The sequence below is a fragment of the Molossus molossus genome, unplaced genomic scaffold, assembly GCF_014108415.1.
Source record: "Molossus molossus isolate mMolMol1 unplaced genomic scaffold, mMolMol1.p scaffold_m16_p_12, whole genome shotgun sequence".
NCBI classification, from domain to species: Eukaryota; Metazoa; Chordata; class Mammalia; order Chiroptera; family Molossidae; genus Molossus; species Molossus molossus.
The window spans coordinates 8,786,250-8,805,786 of NW_023425347.1; the positions used below are offsets into that span (position 1 = coordinate 8,786,250).

Sequence of the window (19,537 nt, forward strand, 5' to 3'; positions counted from 1 at the left end):
GAGAAACCAGAACCTCACACATGATGCCGATAACTCACTCCCTTTGCTTCCTTACCAAGAAAGTTGCGAGGGCTAAATGTTCGGTTCTCACTTTGTCTAGAGCGCAGGCCTAAATCGCTGGGCCTTAAATCCTTAGCAGGCGCCGCCTACAGCTCCTTACGCCCCCTCGTCCCGGGAAGTTGCGTCATAACGTTCGTTCGCCCTGTCCCCGGATGCACTTTTATATCTGGATTCTTAAGAGCGATCTCAGAGCTCCACGGTTCCCTACGCGCTTAGCACATGCGCGACAGCTCTGCCCCCTCTTCCTCCACTTCCACTAGCCGCCACCGTCCGGGCAGCCGCCGCCACCGCCGCCACCGCCGCCGAGGAGTCAGGAAGTTCAAGATGGCCGCCGCGGAGGCTCAGTCTCTGCGGGAACAGCCAGAGTAAGTAGTCTGTCCGAGTGGTGCGAAAGACTGGGGCCCTGGAACTGCCGAGTGGCAAACGGTGGAGACTTGCACGGGCGGGCGGGAAAGTTCAGGCCTAACGGCGAGAGCCAAACTTTGCCTTTCCCCGTTCGATACGTTGTGGGGCGGCAAGCGTGGGGCGCGGGCGGGCGGCCTGCGAGCTTCACTTTCCCGGAGGCCGCGTCTGTTGGGTCGAAGGTGGCCGCGGCCTGCCGCGCGTCGTTGCCCTGGGAGGCATAGGCGCGAGCGGCCTCTACAGGTTCCGTGTGCTAGGCGGCTGCCGCGACACTGCGGTCGCGCCTTCCTAGTCCTCCCACCGGGACCGAGCGGAGCTCCCTGGCCGCAACACTCAGCAACATCGGTGTTGGGTATCCGAGGGGCAGTGCGGCACCCGGGTAAGCCCTGAGACTTTCCGTCCTTCCGCATGCAGTACCGTGGTCGTCCTGCTACTGGTGTCAGCTTTAGAGCCACAAAGCCGAGAGGAAAAGGAGTGCTGGGGTCACCCTTTGACCATCCCAGAGCTATAGTTTGTGCAGTTCATCTTCCCACCCCTGAGCTCTTTACCCCAGCATACACCCGATATTTTACCCCCTGCCTATTGGCAGCTTGTTTGCCAACTTGTGAACGTGAGACAAAGTAAGACCAAGTGCTTGGGTTTGAGGCCTGGCTTTTTTGGCCTGAGTTTATAAAGCTTCTTTGGGAGCATCACTGGAAACAGTACTGGAAATTGTTAGCTCCTTCCAAACCGAAGCACTTTGTCTGTGATTAAGCTAATATAAGAATAGATGCGGCCAAGTGAAAGCTTACCTGTATGTGTTGCAGAGGCTAACCATTGCTTAACTGAAATCAGCATTTTGTTTTTCGTGTTTATGCTAGGAAAACTCAAACAAGAACATAACAGAGAATGGATTTTAAAACAATATTGCTATATCGACCTTTTTTTTTTTTTTGCATCAGCATTATCTGATTTGTTTCCAGCCATTTTAGGAAAGAGGTAGACATGTCCCAGCAATTTGGCGTTGAGAGATAGGAGAAATCTTTGCACCAGAAGGCCCAGCACTTCATTGCTGTGCAACCAGTGGGATTCCTCAGTCATTTGCTTTACTAAGCTAGACAGTGAAGTTTTTCATTAAGGACTTTTAAAAACTGCTTTATTACTTCACAATATGACTAGAAGACAGCAAATGGATTCTAAAGTTTTAACTAGACTTTGCCTCTTTGTTTTCTCATTGAGTTCACAGTGTGGCACAGTTACAGTGTTTATGCCAGTACGGTACAAATCTTATGCTGTACAGTTGATTATTCTAGTAATCTGCTTAAAGCCCTATAGTATTATGTTCACTCATTTGATTTCAGGGACAGTTCAGATTCATTTTGAGGAGTCATTCAGCCATATTTTATTTACATATTCAAATACTAGATTTAATACTAATAAATAACTTTATTTAGGCCTCTGCAATATGAGTGACACTGAGATAGTCTTTAATTCCACCTTCCCTCCCCCACAGAACATTGGGTATAAATGGAATATTTGGTCTGTATGTATTCCACTTTGAATTATTTGAAAATGTTTAACAAAGAAAATAGTTTGATATGAAAGCAAATACTATGTATGCTGCTCATAGTGAATGCTGGGTATACTTTAGTGTCTAAACAGTTCTTTAGAGGACACTGGCTAGTTTATATGGAATCTATTCAAAGTAGAACATTTAGAAAAAATACACATTAAAAAACAGTTTTAAACTTCCTGAAGGCTTTTTAGTGGTTTTTACACTTGCCAGTCTCATTATCTAGCTCAGCCTTTTGGGTGGTTTTAAACATTTACATTTTTGTATGCATTGACTTATTTGTACTTACCAAATACCAGGTACTTTTCAAAACAATGAACAAATATTAACTCATTTAATCCTTATAACAACCCTAAGATAGTAGGTATTGTTATTTCCCATGTTTTACAGATGTTAATACTGAAGCACAGAAAAATTAAGTTAACTTGCCCAAGGTCATACTAAGTGACAGACCCAAGAATTACATATAGGCAGTTTGGTTTTAGAACCCAGCTCCTACCTATTGTATGGTCTGGTCTGCCACTATACATTGTGATTCCTTTTAAAAATAGTCTTTAAGGTTTGAAATAATTTTTGTTTATTATGCAGTGTCCCATAAAGATCTAGTTTTTGATGTGGCAGTTCTAATTCTTTGAAACATAATCCTAAACTTGATTTGGAAAAGGTGTGGGTCAAGGAGTTCATTTTAAGACTAATTGGCCTTTTGAATTAATTCTTATTTTTACATTTCCATTAGTTCTGTATTAAAGTAGTTTAACTTGTTAGAGAAACAGGCTTAATTACAACTTGTAAAGAAGCAATGGCATTCACTTTTCTCACCATGCTGTCTCCAAAGCATAAATTGTATGCCCCCCAAATAAGATATCAAAAAGAATATTCTATGAAAAAAACAAAAACCAAAAAACGTGAAAGAGGAAGTTAGAATAACACTTGTGGTTGGTAACTGGTCACTTAATTTTATTTTATTTTATTTTATTTTATCCTCACCCAAGGACATTTTTCGATATTTTGTTCAGATAGAGTGGGAGGGGGAGAGAGAGAGAGAAACATCGACGTGAAAGGGACACATCGAGTGGTCACCACCCACACGACCCAACCAGGGCCGGGGACAAACTGCAACCGAGGTATGTGCCCTTAGCGGGAACCGAACCCGGGTCTCTCCAGACCGCAGGCCAACGCTCTAACTGCTGAGCCAAACCGGCCAGGGCTGGTCACTTACTTTTAAAATTGTTCGTGGCTATTGTGCCAGATGCCCCAACATCTGGATTGTTTGAAAGGTGAAACTGGTACATTTCATTTGACAAAACAAATGAATAAATACTGTTAAACACTCCCATGTTGTCTGCACTTTTAACTCAGCTTTGTTTACAAACAATGTGCTTTGAAGGATGTTAATCATTTCTCGATCAATATTGTTTTATGACAAACCTGTTGTAGACTAGGTTGGTATAGACAAACGTCTACTAAATGTCTAGTGTTAAATTTCAAAATGTAAATTTATATATATGGAATTTATATACAGTAGTTCTCCTTTTTCACAGGGGATACATTCCAAGACCCCCAGTGAATACCTGAAACCATGGATAGTACCAAATTCTATATACACAGGCATGTTTTGCTTTATTGCACTTTACAGATACTGTATTTTACAAGTTGAAGGTTTGTAGAACCCTGCCTCAGCAAGTCTGCTGGTGCCATTTTTTTGGACAGTATTTGCTCATTTCGTGTCTCTGTATCACATTTTGGTAATTTTCACACTGTTTTGAACTTTAGTGTTATTATAGTATGGTGATCTGTGATCTTTGATGTTACTATTTAACAGCTCAGGTGATGGTTAACATTTTAAAAAATTAAGTATTTTTTAAATTGAGGAATGTATTTTTTTTTTTTTTTTTTTTATCCTCACCCGAGGACATTTTTCCATTTTTTGTTCAGGTAGAGTGGGAGGGAGAGAGAGGAACAAGAGAGAGAGAAACATCGACGCGAAAGGAACACATCGAGCGGCTGCCACCTGCACAACCAACCAGGGCCGGGGACAAACTGCAACCGAGGTACATTCCCTTAGCGGGAACCGAACCCGGGTCTCTCAGGACCGCAGGCCGACGCTCTAACCGCTGAACCAAACTGGCCGGGGCGAGGAATGTACTTTTTTTAGACAGTGCTGTTGCGGTTAATAGACTAAAGTATAGTGTAAAAATAACTTTTTTTGTTGTTGTTGTTAATCCTCACCCGAGGATATTTGTTCCATTCACTTTTAGATAGAGTGGAAGGGAGGGCGGGAGAGAGAGAGAGAGAGAGAGAGAGAGAGAGAGAGAGAGAGAAACGTGGATGTGAGAGAGACACATTGATTGGTTGCCTTCTGTAGGACCCTGAGCAGGGCCAGGGATCAAACCTGCAACCCAGGAAGGTCACCTTGACCAGGAATTGAACCGAAGACCCTTTGGTCCTTGGGCTGACACTCTAACCACTGAGCCAAGGCAGCCAGGGCTAAAAACTTTTATATGCACTGGGAAACAAAAAGATTTTTTGACTTGCTTTATTGTGACATTCGCTTTATTTCAGTGGTGTGGAACCATACCTGCAGTATCTCAAAGGTATATTTGTTCTATGTTTGTTTGTTTTTTAATCCTCACCTGTGGACTTTTTTTTTTTTTTTTTTTTTATCCTCACCCGAGGATATTTTTCCATTTTTTGTACAGATAGAGTGGGAGGGAGAGAGAGAGAGAGAAACATCGATGTGAAGGGACACATCGGGTGGCTGCCACCCACATGACCAACCAGGGCCGGGGACAAACTGCAACCGAAGTACGTGCCCTTAGCGGGAACCGAACCCGGGTCTCTCCGGACCGCAGGCCTACGCTCTAACCGCTGAGCCAAACCGGCCAGAGCAGGACATTTTTTTTATTTGTTTGTTTTTTGTTCAGATAGAGTGGGGGGGGGGAGAGAGAGACAAACAGAAACATTGACTTGAAAGGGACTCAACCAGGGCTGGGGACAAACTCCAACCGAGGTATATGCCCTTAGCGGGAACCGAACCCGAGTCTCTCTGGACCATAGGCCGATGCTCTAACTGCTGAGCCAAAGTGGCCAAGGCTGTTCTCTCTTTTTTCCTATACATAGATATCTATGATAAAGTTGAGATAAAGAATAATAACTAATAAAATAGAACAGTTATAATGCACTAATAAAAGTTAACGTGAGTGTGGTCTCTAGGTCTCAGACTATTTGTACTCACCCTTCTTGTGAGACTATCATGTTTCTTAACAAGAAACCTTTCCCTAAAGCTTTAGAAGAAAGTTGTTAATAATGAACCTAATTAGCTGTCTTAGCACAAGCTCATTATATGTAATATGTTATGCTGTTGACTCGTGGAGTTCAAGTTTTCCCAATTTACCTAGTCAGACTTCAGTTGTTATTTTCTATGAAATTTGCCTTAGAGATCAACTGAGGAAGGTGAAGGTCTGCTCTATGCCTAACTCCAGTGTGGAAGAACTCTAGAATTATTAAGGTTAACCTACCTGGCTCTAAGATGCTCATAGCATTTTTTATCAGTAACCTAGTCATTTCTTGAGATAACACTCATTAACTTTCAATAGAAACTGAGGTCACTCATGGGAATGACTCAAGTAACACTGGGCATCATGATGTAGATCATGATTCTCAGAAACTTTAGGAGCTAGATAATCTTTTGGTAAACTCTAAGAATTTTCAGTGAAACTTCTTGAAAGACTTGTAAATTATAGAAAGCTTTAGAAAAGAGTTCAAAGAGCAGATTTTTCTTGGGGAAGGAGGTGATTAAATCATTTGAGGTATTCAAGAAATAGATGTATACACTGTGAAATCACTGCAGATAACACCTGAGCAAAAAGAAAATGTTTACTGTCAAGGGCTAAGAGTACAGTATAGCCAGTATAAGCCAACTGTAGTGTAATGAATACAGTTTCTATATGTTATTTTATATAAATCATTTAATTGATAGAACAAATACTTATTGAGTACCTTCTATAGGTTAGATAATCTAGGTCTTAGGGATAGTGCAATGAATTAAACATTAAAATTCTGCTCTCACAGGGTTTATGCTCAAGATAGGAAGAGACAAACAAGAATTATATTAGGTGGTGGCAATTACTTTGGAGAAAAATTAAGCAAAGAAAGGGAATATGTGTGTGGTAGGGTGGGGATTGCGATGAAAATGAGTTGATCAGGAAGACTTGCCTGAGAAAATATAATTTGCACAAAGAATTGAGGTTGGCAAAGGAACCGGCAATATATACAACTGGGGAAAGCATTCCGGGCAGAGGAAGCAGCAGTAAGTATAAGTACCAAGGCCTAGAGGTGTACTTCTTGTTCAAGGAGAGCAGTGTAGCTGAAGTGGGATGAGTGTGAGAGGAGAGTAGTAGGTTCAAAGTTTTGAGGTTGGGCCCTAGACGGTTTTGCTCAGTGGTTAGAGTGTCAGCCTGTGGACTGAAGGTTCATGGATTCAATTCCCAGTCAAGGGTACATACCTGAGTTGCAGGTTTGATCCCCAGCCATGATTGCTACGCGTGTGGGAGGCAACCAATGGATATGTCTCTCTCATATCAATCCCTGCTCCCCCTTCACTCTCTCTGAAGATCAATGGAAAAGATATTGTCAGGTGAGGATTTAAAAAAAAAAGTATTGAGGTTGGGCAGATTGTATGAGGCTTTGTAAAGGATTTTAGTTTGACTCTGAATGAGGTAAGAAGCAGTAAGCAAGTGTCATGAAGAGTAGTGATATGCTTTGTCATTTAAAACAAAATGTTTTTATTGATTTTAGAGAAAGAGGAAGGGAGAGGGAGAGAGAAGCATCGATGTGAAAGAGAAACATTAACGGGACGCCTCCTACATATCCCCTACTGGGGATCAAGCCTGCAACCCAAGCAAGTGCTCTGACTGGAAATCCAATTGGCAACTTCTTTTTTAAAAAAATATATATATATTCATTTTTAGAGAGAGGAAAGGAGAGAGAGAGAGACGGAAACATCGATGAGAAAGAACATAGAGCCCTGGCTGGTTTGGCTCAGCGGTTAGAGCATCGGCCTGCGGTCCAGAGAGACCTGGGTTTGGTTACTGCTAGGGCCGTGTACCTTGGTTGCAGTTTGTCCCCGGCCCTGGTTTGTCGTGCAGGTGGCAGCCACTCGATGAGTCCCTTTCACGTCGATGTTTCTCTCTCTCTCTCTCTCTGTTCCTCTCTCTCCTTCCCAGTCTACCTGAACAAAAAATGGAAAAATGTCCTCGGGTGAGGATAAAATAAATAATAATAATATAGATTGGCTGCGTGCCCCTCACTGGGGATTGGGCCCACAACCTGGACATGTGCCCTAACTGGGAATCGAACTGGCGACCTCTTGGTGCATGGGTCAACGCTCAACCACTGAGCCACACCAGCCGAGCCCAGCAACTTCTTGGTATATGTTTCTATGCTCAACCATTGAGTCACACTGGCTGGACACTGCTCTGTCATGTTAAAAGCATCTTCCTTCAAATGAAAGAGCTCTTTACTAATTTGGAATGTAATATCAGCCTTCTCTCTAGCTTGATGTATGTGTGTCCTTAGGCATGAACCGTATCGACTCATCTGTAATGGAGACATGGAGAGACAATATTTCTGGAGGACTTTGTTTGAACTCATTGCCAAGACAAACCTCTGATTTGTCAATACTTTTATTTCCCTACTTTTTGCAGTTGAGAACACTGAGGCATAGAGAAATTACTTGCTTAAGGTTATACTAGGTGTGCCATGTTGGAGGCAATACACACACACACATCCCTACCTCACTGAGGATATTTTTCATTGATTTTTAGATGGGGGGGTTGGTTAGGGAGTGGGGATGATAGAGGAATGTGAGAGAAACACATCAGTTGGTTGCCTCCTGCATGACCCTGACTGGGGCCGGGGATTAAACCTACAACCCAGGTACATGCCCTTGACTGGGAATGGAACCCCCTACCCTTTGATCCATGGGCCAGTGCTCTAGCTGCTGAGCCAAACAGGCCAGGTCTGGAGGCAACATTTTAATAAGGTAATTTGACTCTAGAATCCAGGAATTTTAAAAAATTATTATTTTTTTATCCTTACCCAAGGACATTTTTACATTTATCTTTGGATAGAGCATAAGGGAGAGAGGGAGGAAGAAAGAGAGAAAGAAACATTGATGTGAGAGAGACACATCGACTGGTTGCCACCCGCACGACCCCGACCTGGCCCGCAGACAGACTGCAACTGAGGTACTGCCCTTAGCGGGAACCGAACCTGGGACTCTCCAGTCTGAGGGCCGACGCTCTAATTGCTGAGCCAAACTAGCCAGGGCTAGAGTCCAGGATTTTTGAAGTAATTCCTTAAAATACCATTCTTAGTATCAGCCCTGCCAGCTCCAGTGTCATGATGAGTAAATCTAAATCTATTTATTTATCCAGTATCTGAACTATAATAACAGCTTACTTTTTTGGCACTTGGTTAATGCTAGACATTGTTTTAAGCCTTAATAGCATCTATTGCCTGTGTCCATGGGAAACATCTGTAATACTGTCAATACTAAAATACTTAAAAAATTCCAGTGACCAATAAACATCTATTTTCACCATGTTAAAACACACACACAAACTCAAACACATCTGTTGCTTTGTACAATTCTCACAACATACTTTGAGGTAGATGCTATTACTTTTTTCCACTTTATGAGGTGGCTACAGATCAGAGAGATCTTAAACTTGCCTAAGGCCAAACAACTAGTAAGTTGAACCTAGGATGGGAACCAGGTAGTCTGGCTGTGGACACTGCCTAACCACCTAACCTTTTTCTTGAGGATACTTAAAGGGTCTGCAGTTAGCTTGACCTGAATCTTATACTTTGAGCACTTAGATTTTTACCTGAAAATCATTCTCAACCTTTAAAAAGGTTCTTCATACCTGTCTCCATATTTTGAATTAACCTAATCCATTCTTTCTCATAGTTTTCCCCCTGTGAGTCAAGGTTTATATGCTTCACCTGGATTGTGGGATGGGCGATTTCTGGACAAGGGTTGCCTATGTGAGGGTGTAGCCTATACAAAGTTGTAACCTATTTTCTACTTCTGTGATTTTCCCTGTTTTTGTTTGTTTGTTTGTTTTTAATACAAAGATACTATACTTTCTTTTTCCAGGTCTTTTGAGAACAGTTGATGATAGAGAACACTGTTATATTTATCCTGATTTCTCATACCTCACTAGGAAGAAATAAGCTCAAACTAAAACCTAACTCTTACCAGAAGACACAGCTTGCTCTGCAGCTCTCTTTTAATACTTTTTTCTTTCCCATAGTCTGTAGTATCAGAAATGGATATTGGCAATCTGACACCTAAAAATTGCAAGTTCTTGCCATGATAGTTATGTTCTCCATATTCTGCATACTCCCTCATTGTCAACTAAAAACTTCAAGAAAACCTCCAGTATGTTCTTTATGGAACACAGACCTGGCTGGAGGGCCAGACTCTTCTCCAACACATGCCACAATGGCAATGTCCTTATCGATACCCCTTCCAACAATCATACCTTGCAGTTCCTGGGCCTCTGACTCCAGTGAGCCTATATAGCATCTATTGCCTGAATCAGCCACTTACTCCCAGAATCTCGTACTGTATCTTGTTAGCTGGATTTGGTCCATTGAGATCTTAACCTTCATTAGACTACTTTCTTCCACAAGTTGGATGCCCTGACAAAACTAATCTGTTTACAGTTTACTATATATAACTATGCCTTTTGTCACATTTTTCACCCTAAAGTACCTCTCCCCTTCTGGTTAATTTTTTTACTCATTCTCTAGGACAGTGTTACAGTGTTATTTTCACCTAATGTACCTTCCGGATAAACATTTCTTATTCAGCCCAAACTTCCTGCTTAACAAATAGCTTGGGTTTTTCTGTAATCTCACATAAGATACTTCCCTTGACCTTTTTTTTTTTTTAAATATGTTTTTATTGATTTTTTTTTTTTTTGAGAGAGAGAGAGAAGGGAGAAAGAGATAGAAGCATCAGTGTGAGAGAGAAACATTGATCAGCCACCTCCCACATGCCCCCTACTGGGGATCAAGTCTGAAATCCGGGCCTGTGCCCTGACTGGGAATCAAACTAGGACCTCTCAGTCCATGGGAGGTCACTCAGTCTACTGAGCCACACTGGCTGGGCTCCTTGATCATTTTCAAAATGATTTCATGTGATCTTCTGTGTTGCCATAATGTCCTTATTCATGTCATTATCATTATACTTTCTTTTCCACTGACTATAATTTTCTTGAGGGAGGCAGGTATTGGTCTGTACATCTTTGTTTTTTTGTTACCGGGCTTAATGTCTACATTTAAGTATAGATGATTTTAAAAAATGTTAAAAGAGATTGAATGAATAGATTTATTCTTAACTTGCAAGGAGCTATTTGTAATATATGGCATTAAAATAAACTTACTAAAAGTACAGGACTGTATATTTTGAAGGACTTTGACAAAATAATCCACATACTTTTTCAAAAATAGTATGATGTCCTGAATTCAGATAATTAAAATCTGGTTTTGGTCTCATTATAGGATGTAATGATTTAATATGGATTGACTTTAAAGGGTAAATTTAAATATTGCTGAGGTAGCCTGTGTTTAACCTGGGAATACTGAACTGCAAGGATTTAGCAAAATAATTTAGAATCATAAACTCTGTAACTCAGCATAGCCCAAAAAGTTAAGCACAAAAGCCACCTAGTAATATGAACATATTTTGGGAAACTAATCTCTTCGTTTGAAACTTAGCTGAGCAAATATTGGGTTGGACCATGTGAAATTGCTGATTTTGGACTATTATTGACTTGCAAAAGAGCTTTTGATGTGGTTCAACCACATGATTGCTCAGTGGCTGCTATAGGCCAAGAGTCTTAACTCCTGGTCAGTTTACTTTGAAGTTTTAACCCTTGGAGGTATATTTATACTATCACCATCAGCCACTAGTGCACACATGGAGTGCTTATTTGGAGTATGGTTCAGTATTGGCCCTAGAGATTTTTTTAAAGGTAGGCTTCTGAATTTCAAATGAAGAAAGAGATTAGTTTCCCAATATGTCTGCATTTTATGAAAAAAAGAAAATGGGAGATTCTTTTGTGTATTACATTGAAATGTATTTTATCGTCATTATTTGTTATAACCCTGAATGCTTGACAAATGATATGATTTTAAAATGTGTTTGATACATTTATAGGATGGAAGATGCAGATAATTCTGAAAAGAGTGTAAATGAAGAAAATGGAGAAGTATCAGAAGACCAATCTCAAAATAAGCACAGTCGTCACAAAAAAAAGAAGCATAAACACAGAAGTAAACATAAGAAACATAAACATTCCTCAGAAGAAGACAAGGATAAAAAACATAAACATAAGCATAAACATAAGAAACACAAAAGAAAAGAAGCTATTGATGCTTCTGACAAAGAAGGTTTGTCTCCGGCAAAAAGAACTAAACTTGATGATTTAGCTTTGCTGGAAGACTTGGAAAAACAGAGAGCCTTGATTAAAGCTGAACTTGATAATGAGTTAATGGAAGGAAAGGTCCAGTCGGGGATGGGGCTTATATTACAAGGTTATGAATCTGGCTCTGAAGAAGAGGGGGAAATTCATGAAAAGGCAAGAAATGGAAATAGGTCTAGTATTAGGTCTTCAACTACAAAGGGGAAACTTGAACTTATGGACAATAAAAATAGTACAAAAAAGCGAAGTAAAAGTAGATCCAAAGAACGGACTAGACATAGGTCTGATAAAAAGAAAAGTAAGGGAGGTGTTGAAATAGTTAAAGAGAAGCCAGCTAGGAGTAAATCAAAGGAGAGGAAAAAGTCAAAAAGTCCATCTAAAAGAAGTAAGTCTCAAGATCAAGCAAGAAAATCAAAATCTCCTACTCTTAGAAGGCGGTCTCAAGAGAAAATTGGGAAGGCCAGATCTCCTACTGATGACAAGGTTAAAATTGAAGATAAAAGTAAGTCAAAAGATAGAAAAAAATCCCCAATTATAAATGAAAGCAGAAGTCGTGATCGAGGCAAAAAATCCAGATCTCCAGTTGACTTAAGAGGTAAATCCAAAGACAGAAGGTCATGGTCCAAAGAGAGAAAATCAAAACGGTCTGAAATTGATAAAGAAAAGAAGCCAATTAAATCTCCCTCTAAAGATGCTTCTTCTGGGAAAGAAAACAGGTCACCCAGTAGAAGACCTGGTCGTAGTCCTAAAAGAAGAAGTTTGTCTCCAAAACAACGTGATAAATCAAGAAGAAGTAGATCTCCACTTTTAAATGATAGAAGGTCTAAGCAGAGCAAATCACCTTCTCGAACTCTGTCTCCTGGTAGAAGAGCCAAGAGCCGATCCTTGGAAAGGAAACGAAGAGAACCAGAAAGGAGACGACTTTCTTCCCCAAGGTACCTCATTTTCAGAATGTTAGTGCTTTTTAAAAATGCACCAGATTTTAAAGGAGAAACTAGAATTTGTGGATGATGAAAGATGAAATAGTAATGAGGTGTTTTTGGTTGTTGTTAATTTTCACTGGAGGATATTTCTCCATAGAGAGTAGAAGGGTGGGGGAGGGAGAAACATTGATGTGAGAGAGACACATTGATTGGTTGCCTCCCACATGCACACCGACCAGGGCCTGGAATTGCACCTGAAACCCAGGTACGTGCCCTTGACTGGAAGTAAACTTGTGACTCTCTGGTGTACAGGCCAACACATTAACTGCACTGAACCGTGTCAATCAGGGCTACAGTTTTAAGTATAATCTATTCAGTTTTCTATATTAATATTTGCCCTTTTGTCATTGTGTATCTTAAATATGGACAGTTTACTAGTATTGAACTTGGTGACAGAAACACTTTTGTTTTCAGGTTCTTAATTTAATATCTAATTTTCAGACTTATTTCTTTAAAGCCAAGTAAGTTGGCAGATAAAGCTCTGTATATCTATTAATGGGGAGGGAGTATAGTTCCTAGAGGCGATTGTTACTTCATTGAACAGTATAGGCTGAAATTTTTTACTTTAAAAAAGGAGATATCAGTTTTAAGGTTTGTGATCTGTCTATTTACTCTCTTGACTTGGCATGATTTTGAATTTTATTTTATTTTATTTTTTTTTTATCCTCACCCGAGGATATTTTTCCATTTTTTGTACAGATAGAGTGGGAGGGAGAGAGAGGAAGGGAGAGAGAGAGAGAAACATCGATGTGAAGGGACACATCGAGTGGCTGCCATCCGCACAACCAACCAGGGCCGGGGACAAACTGCAACCGAAGTACGTGCCCTTAGCGGGAACCGAACCCGGGTCTCTCCGGACCGCAGGCCGACACTCTAACTGCTGAGCCAAACTGGCCAGGGCATGATTTTGAATTTTAACAATATAAATTGGAACTGTAATTTCTTTTGACCCCAAAATTCAATTAAATTGAAAGTGGAAATTAAAAAAAAAATTTTTTTTTTTCTTAATTCATTTTAGAGGGAGAGAGAGATAGAAACATCGATGAGGCAGAACATCGGTTGACTGCTACCTGCATGCCCCTCACAGTGGGGATTTGGCCCACAACCTGGGCATGTGCCCTGACTAGAAATCGAACTGGTGACCTCTTAGTGCATGCATGGGTTGATGCTCAACCACTGAGCCACACCTGCTGGGTGAAAGTGGAAATTTTTTGTTACTAATTCATATACTTATAATCTAATTGTTGCAAAAAATAACTCTTTCGTTTAGGAAGAATGGTATAAGAAATGATTTTAGCCCTGGCCGGTTTGACTCAGCGGTTAGAGTTGGCCTGTGGTCCAGAGAGACCTGGGTTCGGTTCCCGCTAAGGGCGCGTACCTCGGTTGCAGTTTGTCCCCGGCTCTGGTTGGGTCGTGCGGGTGGCAACCACTCGATGTGTCCCTTTCACGTCGATGTTTCTCTTTCTCTTCCTCCTACTCTTTCTGAACAAAATATGGAAAAATGTCTTCAGGTGAGGATTAAAAAAAAAAAAAGATTTTATTTTTTACCATTAATAATGAAAATAATTCATATTTGTGTAATACATTTGGTTTATCAGTTCTTAAATTCTCATCATGAGATTTGTCATAGTTTTCAGGAAATTTCAAGTATGCTCTTTTCAAAGAGCACTATATTAAGAGATATCCTTGATTCTTTACTTCTAAATTACATTGTCATTCCTCAGCGGTTCTCAACCTGTGAATCGCGACCCCTTTGGGGGTGGAAAGACCCTTTCACAGGGGTCGCCTAAGACATAACAGTAGCAAAATTACAGTTATGAAGTAGCAATAAAAATAATTTTATGGTTGGGTGTCACCACAACATGAGGAACTGAATTAAAGGGTCACGGCATTAGGAAGATTGGGAACCACTGCTTTAGGTTTCCCGCATTGAGGCAGTTGTTAGTGTTACTGATTATGTTATCTGAAGTGTTTTCTTTTTAAAACTTCTTTCTATTTTTTTTTTTTTTTTTTTTGGTACGTGCTCCTAGTGGGATCTGAACCCCGGACTCTCAGGTTCGCAGGCCGACGCTCCAACCGCTGAGCCAAACCGGCCAGGGCTGAAGTGTTTTCTTAATGATCCAGGTCTCTCTATTTGCTTTCAGTTTGTGAAGGATATTTTGAGGACTTTATTAAGGATGAGAGTTGAATTTTTAAAACAAAAATATGTTTCTAAATTATACAACAAATACTAATTAAAGAGAAATTTAAATAATACAGAAGCAGCCCTGGCCGGTTTGGTTCAGCGGTTAGAGCATCAGCCTGCGGTCCTGAGAGACCCGGGTTCGGTTCCCACTAGGGGCACGTACCTCGGTTGCAGTTTGTCCCCGGCCCTGGTCGGTTGTACGGGTGGCAGCCACTTGATGTGTTCCTTTCACATCGATGTTTCTCTCTCTTTCTCTGTTCCTCTCTCTCCCTCCCACTCTACCTGAACAAAAAATGGAAAAATGTCCTCAGGTGAGGATAAAAAAAAAAAAAAAAAAAAAATACAGAAGCATTTAAATTCTCTTCTTCTTCCACTGCCACTCCTAAGAGGATTCTTTCTAGCCCTTTTTCTGAATGTTTTTTCTAACACAAATGGAGTCATGTTATTCATGTTAACAGTGATTTGCTTTTTTCATCAAACACTTCTCTGATAATACATAAAGATCTTTAAAATTCAAAAAAAATTTATTATTTAAAAATTTTTTTTTTAGAAAGAGAGGAAGGGAGAGATAGAAACATTGATGTGAGAGAGATCAGCTGCCTGCTCCCCCATGCACCCCCACTGGGAATTGAGCCCGAAACCTGGGCTTGTGCCCTGACTGGGAATCAAACCAGGACCTCTCAGTCCATGGGACAATACTCAGTCCAGTTTGGCTGAGTTTATTTTTTTGGGGGCGGGGGGGGGGGATTTGTTGTTCCACTTATTTATTGGCTGATTCTTGTGTGTGCCCTGACCGAGGATTGAACCCACAACCTTGTCAATGTTGTAACCAACTGAGCTACCTGGCCAGGGCTTTTTTAAAATTCTTTATATAACAGCACTATATTTCACAATGTAGGTGTACCATAATATCTTTCATCATTCTCTTGTTGAAACTGATGAAAATGTAGGTTGATTACTTTTTTTTTTTTTTTTGCTTAATCCTCACCCAAGGATATTTTCCATTGATTTATAGATAGAGTGAAAGGGAAGGAGGGAGGAAGGGGGGATGGGGAGAGAGAGTAAGAGAAGGAGAGAGGAGTGAGGAGTAGAGGAGAGAAGAGAGAGAAACATTGATGTGAGAGAGACATATTGATTGATTGCCTCCCTGACGACCCTGACCAGGTCTGGGGATCAAACCTGTAACCCAGGTATCTGCCTTTGACTAGGAATTGAACCCATTACACTTTGGTCTGCAGGCCAATGCTCTAACCTCTGAGCCAAACTGGTCAGGGCTGATTACAGTTTTTCAGGATAGTATGCAAAGATATCCATAGGTTATGTGTGAGGTTTCTTTGTATAGTAGATTCACAGATGTGAAATCGCAAAGTCTGTGGTTATATACATTTACATTATAGAAAGTTACTGCCAAATTTCCTTCTAGGAAATTTATACTGATGTGTATTTCAATGACTAGATGGACTGTCCTTTTTCCTAAACCCTTCCTTATATTTCCTTGTTCTAAGGTTAACATTGATTGTAAGATGCTATTATATGTAACTAATATATTAAAAATAAGACTCTTAATTGCAAAAATGTCAAAATTTAGCATTGTGATCATTTGAATTGAAGTTTTGCTACATACAAATCATGTTCAATTTATGTTTACTGCCTTTAGTTTAGCATGCCCTTTTTAACATTTTGAACACTTTATTTAAAAAGTATGGAACGCTTCATGAATTTGTGTGTCATCCTTTCGCAGGGGCCATGCTAATCTTCTCTGTATCATTCTAATTTTAGTATGTATGCTGCTGAAGTAAGCACTGTGAACATTTATTTTTATTTATTTAAAAACATTTTTCCCCCTTTATTTGAGAGAGAGAGAGGGAAAGAGAGGGAGAGAGAGATAGAAACATCTATGAGAGAGAACATCGATTGTCTACCTCCTGCATGCCCCCTTACTGGGGATTTGGCCCACAACCTGGGAATGTGCCCTGACCAGGAATGAACCAGTGACTTCTTGGTGCATGGGTTGACGCTCAACCACTGACTATGCTAGCCAGGCTGAACATTTATTTTTAAAGTGGTCTTCCTTCTGACAAACATTTTGGAAAGACAAATTTTTTCCCAGTAAGATTTTTGCATGATTGTAGAAGTGATAAACATTAATGATAGAAGTTAGAATAATAGCTAAAAGCACAAAAATGGGTTTTTAAAAATCACTCTAATAAAATGACTTTGCATATATATATATATATATATATATTTTTTTTTTTTTTTTAAATAATATTTCTTGCCCTGACCTGTTTGGTTCAGCGGTTAGAGTGTTGGCCTGTGGTTCAATTTCCACTAAGGGCATGTACCTCGGTTATGGTTCGTCCCCGGCCCCGGTTGGGGTTGTACGGGTGGCAGCCAATTGATGTGTCTCTCTCACTTCGACGTTTCTCTCTCTTTCTCTTCCTCCCACTCTATCTGAAGATAAATGCAAAACAAAAATATCCTCGGCTGAGGATAAAAAAACAATTTTTTATTATTGGTTTCAGAGAGAAAGAAAGGGAGAGGGGAGAGAGTCAGAGACATTGAAGAGAGAGAACATTGATTGGCCACCTCCTGCATGCCCCCCCACTGGGGATCTGGCCCATAGCCTGGGCATATGCCCTGACTGGGAATTGAACTGGTGACCTCTTGTTGCACAGGTCAGTGCTCAACCATTGAACCATCACCAGCTGGGCTAGCATGCCCTTTCTTAAGATGTTCATTACATGTAGAAGAAATTCATTTATTTTGATTTAATTTATTTTCTTCTTAACTTGTATTTGGTCCCCTTAAGAACACGACCTCGAGACGATATCCTCAGTAGACACGAGAGATCAAAAGATGCCAGCCCGATCAGTAGGTGGTCTCCTACCCGAAGAAGAGCAAGTAGATCTCCCATTAGAAGGAGGTCTCGTTCACCACTCAGGCGTAGCAGGTCTCCCAGAAGAAGAAGCAGGTCCCCTCGGAGAAGGTAAAGATATGTTACCCTTTGTTTCATTAAAATCTGAATGTTTAATATAATTTTCCTTCAAATTTAAATAAATCATTGTTCTTTTATTATTTGTTTATTTATTTATTTATTTACTTATTTATTTAAAATCAGTGTTCTTTTAAAAGTAGAACATTTTTTCTGATTTATTTGAGAGATAAATACCAAATGAGTGACACCTAGGATGTTTTTTTTTTAAACTAGCAGGATAGATCATAGGGTAATAAATAAGTAGCCCAGTTTCCTGTCTGTCTTACAGTTCCATGCTTATTTTTCTGTTAACTTGTATTTGGACCCCTTAAGAGCATGGCCTCAAGATGATGTCCTCGCTAGGTGTGAAAGACTCTTTGGACAAAGACCTATTTGATTCATGGTAGTAGAAACCATTTTATATGAAACACATGTAGTTAGTAGTTAGTTGGTTAATCTAAAAGGTTGACTTTTAAAGCAGGGAATCAATTTAAAATAACACATATACATTACGTATTTTAACCTAAAGCATAAATGGATGTTCATTTGCCAATGTTTTAACATTTTTATTTGAAATCATACAGGAATAAAATTTAAAGAAACAGTACACCAAAGGCTAGTATTGCAACTACTGGATAGATTTTTACATATCTCTTGAGTATTTTGTATCCTAGGTTCCTAAAGTAGAAATGCTTTGTCTAAGCATGTGTGTTTAAATTTTCTAAAGTTACTGTCATATTTTCTATTGATTTCCTACTTTGGACAATTAGTTTTTTTAAACCCTCATCCAAGGGAGGGAGAGAGAAACATCCACGTGAGAGGGACACATCGACTGGTTGCCTCCCACACAACCCCCCGGCCAGGGCTGGGGATGAACCGCAACCGAGGTACGTGCCCTTGGCTGGAACTGAACCCATGACTCATTGGTCTGCGGGCCGACACTTTACCGCTGAGCCAAACTGGCCAGGGCTGGACAATTAGTTTTTAATATTACCCTTCACATTTCTTTTTTGCCTGATTTCTTCACCTTTCTTTATGCTTCAAGATATAGTTGTTATTATGATCGTAAGCATATTGTTCCTTGCTGAGCAATTGTTGGAGGAAGAGAGGACCTTCATTCTAATGCTTCTAGCCTTCTGGCTCCAAACTGACGGATAGGCCTACTTATACAGTTATCATTATGGAATTTGGTTTCCTATCCTCTTGGTATTCCCTTGTTTTCCTTTCTGTTCTAATTCTGTTTCCTTTATCCATTGTCTCTCAGGTTTTACCTTCTTGCTTTGGTAATGAATCTCCACTAGCTTCCTGAGGAAAGTACATGGAAAGGACTTATATTTTGGGATCTATGTCTCTTAAAAAAAATGCCTTTTATTCTCCTTGCTGATGTGTCAAAGAATAGAATTCTTGGTTGACATCATTTTTTCTTAGAATTTTGAAATTGTCATATATTACTCTAAAAAAAATAATTTTGAAATTGTTGTTCTGTTGTTTTTTAGTTTCCAATATTGCTATTGAGAAGTCTAATTCTGATATCAACTTGCTTTTTTCTCCTCTCACCCTCTTTTTATTTTTTTAATTTATTTTAAATAAATATGTTTTTATTGATTTTTTTTTTTTTTTTTTTTTAGACAGAGGAAGGGAGAGAGAGAGAAACATTGTGAGAGAAAAACATCCATCAGCTGCCTCCTGCAAGCCCCCTACTGGGGATCGAGCCCAAAACCTGGGCATGTGTCCTGACCAGGAATGAAACTAGGACCTCTCAGTCCGTGGGACGATGCTCAATCCACTGAGCCACAGTGGTTTGGCCTCTCCCTCTCTTTTTATAATTAATGTTCTGGAATTTCACTATAATGTGCCTTGGTGTGTGGCTTTTTCTTTCCATTA

General features: G+C 40.0%; 1 protein-coding gene and 1 non-coding gene across 8 annotated transcripts in view; one reads left to right on the top strand and one right to left on the bottom strand.

Annotated features, from left to right (window-relative positions):
- The first annotated feature begins 255 nt into the window (after positions 1 to 255).
- The window catches only part of PRPF4B (pre-mRNA processing factor 4B), a 54,727-nt gene continuing 35,445 nt past the window's right edge, over positions 256 to 19,537 (top strand). For 3 of the 7 annotated variants that reach the window (XR_004958861.1, XM_036255364.1, XM_036255363.1), the window contains exons 1-3: positions 294 to 425; positions 11,247 to 12,446; positions 17,489 to 17,665. Coding sequence is in view for 4 of the 7 variants with exons in the window: in XM_036255364.1 (XP_036111257.1) it covers positions 385 to 425; positions 11,247 to 12,446; positions 17,489 to 17,665 (1,418 nt within the window). In the remaining 3 variants the exon portion in view is untranslated. Of the gene's footprint in view, positions 426 to 11,246; positions 12,447 to 17,488; positions 17,666 to 19,537 lie in introns of all 7 variants that reach the window. The other 4 variants (XR_004958859.1, XM_036255362.1, XR_004958860.1 and 1 more) reach the window with 3 other exon arrangements.
- Positions 16,376 to 16,482, bottom strand: LOC118627304. Its single transcript, XR_004959068.1, has one exon. It is a non-coding gene; the product is annotated as a U6 spliceosomal RNA (small nuclear RNA).